Source organism: Juglans microcarpa x Juglans regia, chromosome 6D (genome assembly GCF_004785595.1).
Source record: "Juglans microcarpa x Juglans regia isolate MS1-56 chromosome 6D, Jm3101_v1.0, whole genome shotgun sequence".
Taxonomy (NCBI): domain Eukaryota; kingdom Viridiplantae; phylum Streptophyta; class Magnoliopsida; order Fagales; family Juglandaceae; genus Juglans; species Juglans microcarpa x Juglans regia.
In genome coordinates, this window is record NC_054604.1 from 23,792,325 (window position 1) to 23,802,964 (window position 10,640).

At 34.0% G+C, this 10,640-nt stretch overlaps 1 protein-coding gene across 2 annotated transcripts; it reads left to right on the top strand.

Moving 5' to 3' along the window:
- The first annotated feature begins 278 nt into the window (after positions 1–278).
- Positions 279–10,640, top strand: LOC121234847 (tobamovirus multiplication protein 2A-like). 2 transcript variants are annotated; one of them, XM_041130972.1, is made up of 8 exons: positions 296–445; positions 856–970; positions 1,062–1,372; positions 6,524–6,623; positions 6,869–6,949; positions 7,026–7,130; positions 8,391–8,600; positions 10,220–10,640. In XM_041130972.1, exons 3-8 carry the CDS (start codon positions 1,134–1,136, stop codon positions 10,325–10,327), a joined length of 843 nt encoding a protein of 280 aa, XP_040986906.1. In that variant the 5' UTR covers positions 296–445; positions 856–970; positions 1,062–1,133; the 3' UTR covers positions 10,328–10,640. The 2 variants fall into 2 exon arrangements, with proteins under 2 accessions (XP_040986905.1, XP_040986906.1); XM_041130971.1 differs by lacking the exon at positions 856–970 and having other exon boundaries at positions 279–445.

Consider the following 10,640-nt stretch of genomic DNA (forward strand, 5'->3'; position numbering starts at 1 on the left):
TTGTAGGGCTTTCTAAATTACATAAAAGTAAGAAAAGAATAAACCTAACACGCCGTCGTTTAGTACGTGGCTAGATTCCCCTCCAAAGAAGTGATCCGAGCGCCCCGCCCCCAAATAGTGAAATGAAATCCGTGAAAATGCAAAATGGACAGCGTTAACTGCAAAATACGGTTTAAACCGAATGATTTCCTCGTAACATAAAGTTTCCTTAGAGGTTATAAATGTAAATGTGTCACTACTAAAACAATGAGTGCAGCTAGAAAATTGCCAGCTGGCCATAACAATGTGGGGGCCACTTTTTGTTCCACCTTCAAATTTCTACAGACTCTCCAACACTCTGTCGCTCTGTCTCTCTCTCTCCTCTCTGTTTTCACTTTTCAGAAGTGGAAGGGAAAAATAGGAGAGCTCGCAATCCTGCATGTCTATGGAACTGGCGGTTGTATCTGTAAGTTTTCAGATTTCGAGTCCCTCTCTTTTCTTTATTCGTATTTATCTGGTTTGGTTAAGAAGATCTAAGCTAGATTATCCTTTAAAAATTCTCATTATTTATTTTTTTAGTTATGCTCTCTGATTCTTTTTCGGTAAATGGGTTATTAAATTGGGAATTCGTATGAATTGAATCGTGAGCTGGATTATCATGGCCTTTGGAGTCAAAACTTTCATTCAACGATATTTGATTTGCATGGGTTGGTGGAGTTCCAAACGTATTTGAAAAAAGTGGGGAAAGGTAAAAACAATAATAATAACCCAAACTGGATATTGAAATTGAATGTAGTTTTTGGCAGTTGAAACTAAATGTTTTTATTTTTTGGCTGTTTATGCTTGAAACTCATCCAAGCCAAATGGTTACTTTAGGTATTATGGCCAAGACGGAGTTAAATTCATTTTATTGGTTACTCTGAAGTTGCTGAAGTTTAGTCCATCTTCTTTCCAAGGCTCTCTCAAAAGCAATTGGAGCTTAATTTCTGATGTATTGATTCATTGCTCAATTTTTTTAACCGAGTTTTAATGATATTGTGGAAGTTATATGTTTAATTTATTGATCTTTTGTATTTTAATAGATATTGGCAATTGGATTGAATAGGAGCGACCCATTTGGATTTTAAGAGAAAGAATTGGAAGTATTGTGGAGAATGGCATGCAGAGGTTGCTTGGAGTGCCTATTGAAGCTTCTTAACTTCTTATTGAGTCTTGTGGGTCTTGCTATGGTTGGCTATGGGATCTACTTGCTGGTTGAGTACCAAAGATCTACAAGTAACACCCTTGTGGCTTCACCTGTGAGAGGCGATGAGAGTTTGATACAGCTTGGCCGACCCCTGCTCATGGGTGTTTCTCTGTCCAGTAGTATTTTTGATGACCTGCCGAAAGCTTGGTATGGCTGCTGAACATTTTGGCTAAAATTTGTTATGGGTTTCTGATTTGTTGATACTTTTGGCATTGTTGAACTTGTTGAATAACTGTCTTATCTTTTGATTTCAAAATTTGACTTCACAGAAAATGCAAAACTAATGGCATGTTTGGGTAACACCAAAATTCGCAAACATCACTCAAATACAAAATACTTTTCTATTTCAAATTTTAAACTTTTCATCTAATCATTACCTAATTACTACTTTAACACAAATCAATACAACTTTTACAAACTTCAAAACAAAAATAATATTAAAAAATTATATTCAAACAACTATTTAACTTTATCTATTCACTTTCACAAACTCCATTACAATACTTATTTTAAAAAATGTTTTTATTCAACTCTCTCTCTCTCTCTCTCTCTCTCCTTTTTCCCAAAACCTAATTTGAAACAAGTTCTCACAATTCTCAAATACTCCATTGAACATGCCCTAAGTTTTTGTGCCTGATTTCCATTGAACATATATTTTTTTTATAAGTAAATTGAAGCATCAACGTGTAGCCATGGTGGTTTGAACCCATTCCCTTTCCTTTGAAACAACACACTCTTACAATTGAGCATATATTTTATATCGCATATTTCTTGAGTTTCATTTTATATTTGGAGGGAATAAGGGAAGCTGAAGAAACATAATTAAATATGGTCATGAAGGAAAGCCACGTTTGAGATTCTTTTTCTGTTTCATCATGCTTTCAAAGCAAAGGAAAAAAAGAGAAGAGGAATACATATGAATGGGTTTACTTCATTCCTTATTTATTAATGTAGTATGTAGTCCTTGCTTGTCATTAACATGCCATATTTGTTTTAATAGAAATGATAGCAATACTCTTATTTCAATTTTAACTTTTACATTGCTTAGTGATAGCCTGTTGCAAAATCTACCTCACAAGTGCTTAAAATTTTTTTATTACACAGGGTCTGTAACACATACATACTGTACTGTTATGTTTTACCATGCTTAAAATTTTTGGTCACATTTAATTCCTGGAAGCAACTCTTGATCCTGGCATGAGATGTTAGATATTCTTACTATCACTTTAAGAAATTCCAACGCCTACTAAAAATATACATGGGCTGCTCTATACCAAAGTTTCATTGGCCTGCAAACTTCTCTTTGTTTACTGGATGGGTGAATGTAGGGGTGTAAGAATCTTGGTCCGGACCGAAAAAACTGATTGGACCGATTAAGGAATTGTTTGGTCTCGGTCCAAGAAAGTAGGGAAATTCAGTTTTTGGTCTGATATCGGGGTGGGGTATTTTCACCCCTGACTGAGGCGAATTTTTTTTTTTTTTTTGATAATTAATAAGAAATTTTATTACCAAAAATAAGCAAAGCCCAAGTACACAAGAAGTATATAAAGGAAATACCTACTACACTTTAGAAAGCAGGAAAGAGACTAATACAAATTCAGACCGACCGAATTTATTATATAAACTTTTAAATAATTTTTATATGATATTTTATAATTTTTTAAAGTAGTTATATAAATTGAAAACAAGTAATTATATAATTTTCTTCTAACTAATTATAACTAATTATGTAATTTTTTCAACCTAATTATTTATGCTTAGATTATATAAAATATTAAAGGTTAAGAATTTTAAGATAGGGTATTAACTATTAATTATTGATAATACACATACTATTAACATTATTAATTTATTTTACTTAATTAAAATACTTATTAGTTGAGTATATACTTAGGGAATGCTTGGGAAATGAGATGAGATGAGAAATATGTGAATAGTAGTGAAATGGTTTGTGAATAGTAGTAAAATGGTTTGAGTTATGATGTTTTATGGGGTTTTGGAAAAGGAGCGAGAAAAATTTGAATAAAAATATTATAAAGTTAAAATATTGTTAGAATATAATTTTTTAATATTAGATTTTATTTTGGGAGTTGAAAAAGTTGATTTTTTTTTTTTTTTTTGGTATTTTGTTTGAAAGTTTGAGAAAGTTGTAATGATTAGTTTGAAAGTATTTGTGTTTGAGTGATGTTTGGGAAGGAGATGGGATGGGATGAGATGAGATGAAAAACATTACCAAACATTCCCTTAGTTAGACAACTTAGATTACATCATTCACTTAATTATTTTTTTCTTATATAAATTTTTTTTGTAAAAAACTTGGAAAAAAAGAAAAGAAAAAAAGGGCCTGGACTGAAACACCCCAATAAGAACGACCGGACTGAACCAAAGTGGTCTAGTTTGATCTGGACTTTTGGTGGACCGAGAAATTCAGTCTGGTCCAAAATTCTCCTCCGAGACCAACCAGACTGGACTGATTACACCCCTAGATGAATGTACTGAGGCTTCCTGAAAAGCATTGTAGTAAGGTTTTTGATGCAGTCATGTTTGTATAGTCAAGTTTCGTATTGATGATGGCAGATTTGAGCTTTCGGGGATGTTGATAATTTGTTTGCATTGGTTGTAATGCTTTTATTTTATTTTATTTTATTTTTTTAGTAATGGAAATCCTATCCAAGTGCAGAGGGGCAGGATCCAAGTATATGGATATACCCAACAAACAAGAAGAATGAAAAGAGCAAAAATCCTTAAAACATAATGGGTTGGAAAATTGGGAGCTGTTCTGAACAGTCATCTTTTCTATGACACCATCCCAAATGAAATTCACCTCAAATGGTGCCCTTAATGGAAGACCATATACTTCATAGGTAGAAAAGACCTACAGCCAAGGATGCATGCCAAACTGCCAATATTGTCCACCTCTCCAACCGATACTAATTTTGACTTAGCCAAGTTGATTTTTAACCCTGAGATACCTTTGGAACATGGAAATAAACAAAAAATATGGCATGTTCTGAGATAGCCCCACAAGAGATGAGAGTATCAATAGTGAAAAGAAGATGCGATAGAATAAGCTCTTTTTCGTTACTTCTGGAGCCCATCGAGAAACTTGATGAGAGACCTTTGTTCACAGTAGTTGATAGGATTCTAAGTTGTGTAGAACTATTTCGGAGTGTTTTATTTATATTATTCTTAGCATCTAAAAATAACACCATTAAGATCAATGTATGCCATTACATAGAGTAGGATGTGACTTATGAACTTAGATTTAACTTACCAAGATGTCACACTACCGAAGGTTTTTGCTCAAAGTACTGCTTTGCCCATTACATTATAGGCAGCTCCATTGTGTATCCATAGACTATGGGTGTTATACATTCCATCATTCATTTCTCATACTGACAATCTTTTTTTATTTTTTTTATTTTTTTAGTGTTGATCTTAAGAGTTATTGTAACGCCTCAATGGAAGGCCCAAACTACATGACTTATACTCCAAAACGACTAGTAATGATTCAATTGGAGCCCTATTGAAATATTATAAAGAGTAATAACTTATCATTCCCAAGCAATATGAGATCTCATACACTACCTATTCTTATCTTTATCATATGGGGTATCACAATCTCCACTCTTTAAATTCCCGATGTCTTCAGTCAGGTCAGTCCATCGTAGGTGACACGCCTCAAGTCTTACATTTTTGGTTGGGATAGGCTCTGATACTATTTGTAACGCCTCACTGTAAGGCCCAAACCACATGACCTATACTCCAAAAGGACTAGCCAATGATACAATTGAAACCCCATTGAAACATTACAAAGAGCAAGAACTTTTTCTTTCCAAGTAATGTGGGATCCCATACCCCACTTATCCGTATCCTTATCATATAGGGTATCACAGTTGCATAAGTAAAATTGCTATATGTATATTGCATATTGATGAATGGCCCCAAATAAAATAACTCAAATTAAGTGTTGGTCAAAGTGTGCTTAAGCGCAAAGCCTAAAGCACCAAGGCCAAAGTGCATTTACAAAAGCGCGCTTTGTTGTGTAAATGCGCTTTTTGTGTGAGCTTAACGTGCAGAAAAGCGTGCTTTTGTAATCTGTTTTTTTTTTAAATTATATAAAATATTATGTTTAATTTTTATGTCATTAGTTTATTACTTGATTTATGTTGCATAATACGCTAATGCATTGAGTTAATAGGCTAAATATGTTGCCACTTTTGTTTCTAAAGCTTGTTTTGGTATTTTTTTTATTTTTTATTATTACACATCATTTTTTAAAATGCGTGCTTTACTTTAGTCAGGTGCACGCTTGCACTTTGCGCCTAGGCTCTAGTCTCTAGACAGCTTTTGCGGTTAAGTGTGCCTAGCGTTTTTACCAACACTGAATTTAACAAAACCGGTACTCTCAACTAGTTGGTATTTGTGAACTAGTTGATTTTTGCTGTTTTTTTTCCTTTGAATAGCTATGGCCAGTTATGTCTTTTCTCCTTGTCTTTACTCGTTTTTTGTGGCCGCGACACATCTGAATAAAAACTCCAAATCAAGTCAATTGTTTCAAAAGACTCCTTAGCAGAAAGCATTGGCTTAGGTGCGGTTTGAATAGTGAGATGAGATGAGATGCGATTGTTTCAGATAAAATTTGAAAGTTGAATAAAATATTGTTAGAATATTATTTTTTAATGTTATTATTGTTTTGGGATTTGAAAAAATTGAATTGTTTATTATATTTTGTATAGAAATTTGGGAAAGTTGTAATGATGAAATGAGATGAAACATTTTCACTATCCAAACGGGGCCTAGGCTTATTTCTACACCATCGTGTTTTTCCTAGGTCAAGAGTCGATGGCCACTTGGTCAAATGGCATCTCTAGTCCCATTAATTATGAATGGTTGGCATGGTCATAGCTTTGTCTTGTGGGGTATTTGAACTGCTTTCCAGTAAAGTGTAAAAAAACTCATCATACTGAGTTTAATGAACTTACTATTAAGCATTGGGTGGTAGTTTACTTGTGTACTTGGGCTTTGCCTATCTTTATTAATAACATTATCATTTACTTATAAAAAAAAAAATGTATTTATTGTTCCTTTTCTTTTTCTCTCTAATATCTTCAAAATTATTTTTCTGCAACCATTAGGTATTTGCTCTCTTATTATGTGTATATATTTTGTTGAAAGAACTAGTACCAAGTCCTCGATATATGCATATTCATATATGCCTTAAACTTGTTAATAAAAAAAGTCCATCTTGATGCATCAAACCAATTGACTGAACTTATTTGCGTCATGTATTTTCAGGTTCATATACTTATTTATTGGTATAGGAGTGATTCTCTTTGTCGTCTCTTGTTTTGGTTGTATTGGAGCTGTAACACGGAATGGGTGCTGCTTGAGCTGTGTATCCTAATACTGATGCATTTCTCTTAAAATTGATAGTATTCATCAATCTGAAGAAAATATATTATTTATATTAACTTTTCCTTAAAGGGATAACTGCCATGGAACTGTTGTGTGCACCACAGCCATGCATACTAGTAATGTCATGCATCATGAAATGTCACAAATATTGGATGGTTGATAGATTGCTATTTTGTCATGCTTCTTTTCTTCGTGGTAATTATTGGTTTCCTTAAACCGAGATAGTACTCAGTATTGGTGATCCTCTTGATCTTGGTAGAGCTGGGATGTGCAGCCTTCATATTTTTTGACAAAAGCTGGCAAGAAGTGAGTGCTGTTTTAATTGATTTCTCAAAATCTAAGATGTCTAGTCACCTAATTAGTTGTATGAGTTTGTTTGTAGGAAATTCCGACTGACAGAACTGGAGATTTTGACATGATATATGCTTTTCTGAAAGAGCACTGGACAATTATAAAATGGGTTGCTCTTGGTGCTGTTGTTTTGGAGGTAAGCACAACATTGTCACCTTTAACATAAACATGTGAAGAATTTTGGAATGGCAATATTTATATTTTCAAAATTCAAGCAATTTACCTTTTCTATTTTTTCCTTGCACAAGTGTAAATTTGGAAAATCTAGGAGTCTTATTTTTTGGGGCCTTCAGATTCTTTTTTTCAGTGTAAATTTGGAAGATTTCGTAGTATATTTAAGTTAACCTTGGTATTCTATGTCATTTCATTTTCTTAGGATGAAATATTATTGGGGAAATTTTTGTGGATCTGTGGTTCAGGTTTGGAAAGAAAAGGAGTAAAATAAATATGCTTGACATTTGTTTAACTATGTTGAAAACTGACTCGAGTTGTTTCATTCTATTAGTGTACAGACCTTGACCCAAGAAAGGTTATAAAGTGCAATGCACTTTTAACCCCTAGTGGTTGACTCAAGTGGTAAAGGCCTTGGTCTTGGGTGTGTGCTCCCCCAGGACAATTTTATCCAAACTACTTCTCTTTCTGCATACTCACTTTCACAAACCCACATACAAAATATATCTTACAAATTTTATACAAACAACTTCTCATTCTGCTTTCCCACCTTCACAATAATATCCCATACAAGACACATCTCAAAATTATTTTTAATAATTCTAAAACAATACAGTAAATTTCACTAACCAAACATGCCCTTTGTTTTACTAAAACATTCAGTATTTTTTCACCAGATGCTGTACCTGTCTTTAATTTACCACTTTGCAATTTTTTTTTTTTTTTTTTATATGCATGGTAGCGACCTGTCTAGTAGACATGAACAACAGAAACGGTTTGACATCCATTTTAGAAATTTGTGCTTTACTTCAATGAGGCACACGCTTTCTGTTTTGCACTTAGGCCCCATGAAGCCTTTGTCCTTCAGTGGACCTGGCACTTTTAACAACACTGACCAACGCCTGACGATGTGCTGGTAGAGTCGTGATTGTAATATTCTCTATCTAGTTTGAAGTTGATTTTGGGGGGCTTGCATGCCATCTTGATCTATTCCCTCAGGCCTCTACCATGACTTGAGGAAGAGAAACTGTGTTGGGCATGTTAAAATCAATTAACAAAGAAATATTGAGATGGAAGTGTTCTTGCTATGTGATTCGAATCTCTCTCTCTCTCTCTCTCTCTCTCTCTCACTCAAACACACAAGAAAAGCACTGGTTAGTATAACTGTTCATTTCTTGTGATGGACAACTGGATCCTTTATTAGGAATTTACCATGGAATTGCAGGCACTTCTATTCTTGTTAGCGCTCGTGGTCAGGGTAGCAAACAGAAAAGTAGAATATGACAGCGACGATGAGCTCATTGCCCCAAGGCAACAGATCAGTCAACCATTGATCAATAGGCCACCAATTCCAGCTGCAGGTGTACCTGTTGCTGGTGCCCTTAATCAGCGTGCAATTAGAAATGATGCTTGGAGTGCACGCATGAGAGAAAAGGTATGATCTGTTTGAGCAGAAGATTTTCTTCAAATATTTTAGTTTGTATGTTGTGGGTGCATTCATCGTCTATCTTGAAGGATGTTGTCTAGCAGAACAACTCTCAACCATCATAAAATGTACCATTTTTAACTAGTCCCGTATAGGGAAACTTCCGAGGGTGCGGTGCATGGGACCAGGGTTTACTCTGCAGGGGTGGATCCGAAGGGCTATGCCTTGGAGAGGTTCCCCGACATAAAAAAAAGAAAAAAGAAAAAAAAAGTACCATTTTTAAATGACAGCTGATTTATCATGAAGTAGTTGGGAGTCAATCTCATTGATGGTTCTGAAAAATTTTCTCGTTCTGTCTGATTCTTGCTTTCTTCCATATAATTCCTTCTTTTGCCATTATTTTTTTTTTCCTGATATTCTGCTCCTGTAAAATGCCTTATCTGATATTATATTTTTGAACAACTGTGTTGGGCTTTATGGGGCCTGTTGGATGCTCAGGCCTGATTTGGTTTCACAAACCTTTTGAAATCATCTTATCTTATCTCATTTCATTTTATCTCATCTCAATCACAAATATAGATATTTTTCAATTTCAAATGTTCAACTTTTTCATATAATCATTAATTAATCATTACAACTTTTTCAAATTTTCAAACAAAATATAAAAAATAATTTAAGTTTTTCAAATTTCAAAATAAAAATATTATTAAAAAATTATATTCAAACCCTCTTTTAATTTTATATTTTTTTATTTAACTTTTTCTTTCTCCTTTTCTAAAATTTTATAAAACATCTTAATTCAAATCACTTTACCACTATTTATAAATTATCTCACTACTATTCATAGATTTTATATCTCATTTTATCTTATTTGTATAATCAAACGGGGGCCTTAAATGGAAGAAAATATAGACCTAAGAGGCATTAGATCATTTGTGGAATAGATCGTTGGAATATAATAGTTACTCTTATAATTCCTTATCTTACAGCTTTTCCGTATTGATTTGCAGTACTTCATTAAACCCATTGTGGTATAATCCTAGGCCGCTAAATATACTGTCTGATTCTTAAATATCAATGTCATCTAGAAGTGTATTGCATGATGATTGTCCCATGAAGACTATTTTTGGTGCGGTGCAAATATGAGTAATGCTACATACAGTCATGGAGTACGCAAGCGCCGTGCAGTCGCTTTGAAAAAGAATAGGGTCCACATAAAAAGAAATTTCCACTATTAAAAAATTAATTTCTTTTTATGTGGGTCCCTTATTTATTCACTTTTTTCAAAGCGACTGTATGACGCTTGCGCACTCACGACTGTAAGTATCATTTCTCTGCAAATATATACCTTATGACCTATCATCCAGTAGTAAACAGAGGATAAATCATGCATAGTTTATAGTACAAATCTTATCAATAAATGGAAAAAAAAAATAAAAGAGGTAAAGGGATGACTTAATTGAGTTGTCCTGCCTTGTAGTTCACCAAGCAACGATCATCACAGTATAGACGATAAGATAGTCACCCTCTATGTATGATTTTATTCATTGTTGTTAATTCTTTCCGGTAATGACTACCTATCCCATAGCTAATGCCACTGCTTTACCGTTTAACTCTATATAAACCAGTATGGGCTTGATACTTCAGAGTTCACCTACAACCCATCCGAGTCACAAAGGTTACAGCAAGCTGCCACCCAGCCAGCGGAGGAAAGGAGCCGTTGCAGCATCATGTAATGAGTTAATAAATTTTGTTGTGTTGGTCTCTGAAGAGATCTGTCCTGGACAACTGTGTTGTAATTTCAATTTTCTCCAGAGCTGAGCTTTTCTTTCTGTTGAGCTTGGGTACAATACACATTTTTCAGTATCTTTCTTCTTTCCGTACCTTCTAGATGTGCTGTTATGATGTTTTTCTTCTTGTCATATGCATTACCGTCTGGTGTCTGAAACTTGTGCTGCCATTGACTGTAGTAGGTTTTTCTTATTGAGTTGCTGATGAACAAAATTTCATTTAACGGAATTATGAATAGATTCTACCGAGTTTCTTTAA

Excerpts from the sequence above, each read along its gene's own strand:
- LOC121234847 (XM_041130971.1), top strand. The coding sequence starts at position 1,134 with ATGGCATGCAGAGGTTGCTTGGAGTGCCTATTGAAGCTTCTTAACTTC. Across the intron at positions 1,373-6,523 it reads GATGACCTGCCGAAAGCTTG|GTTCATATACTTATTTATTG; the intron begins GTATGGCTGCTG and ends ATGTATTTTCAG. Across the intron at positions 6,624-6,868 it reads ATGGGTGCTGCTTGAGCTGT|TACTCAGTATTGGTGATCCT; the intron begins GTATCCTAATAC and ends AAACCGAGATAG.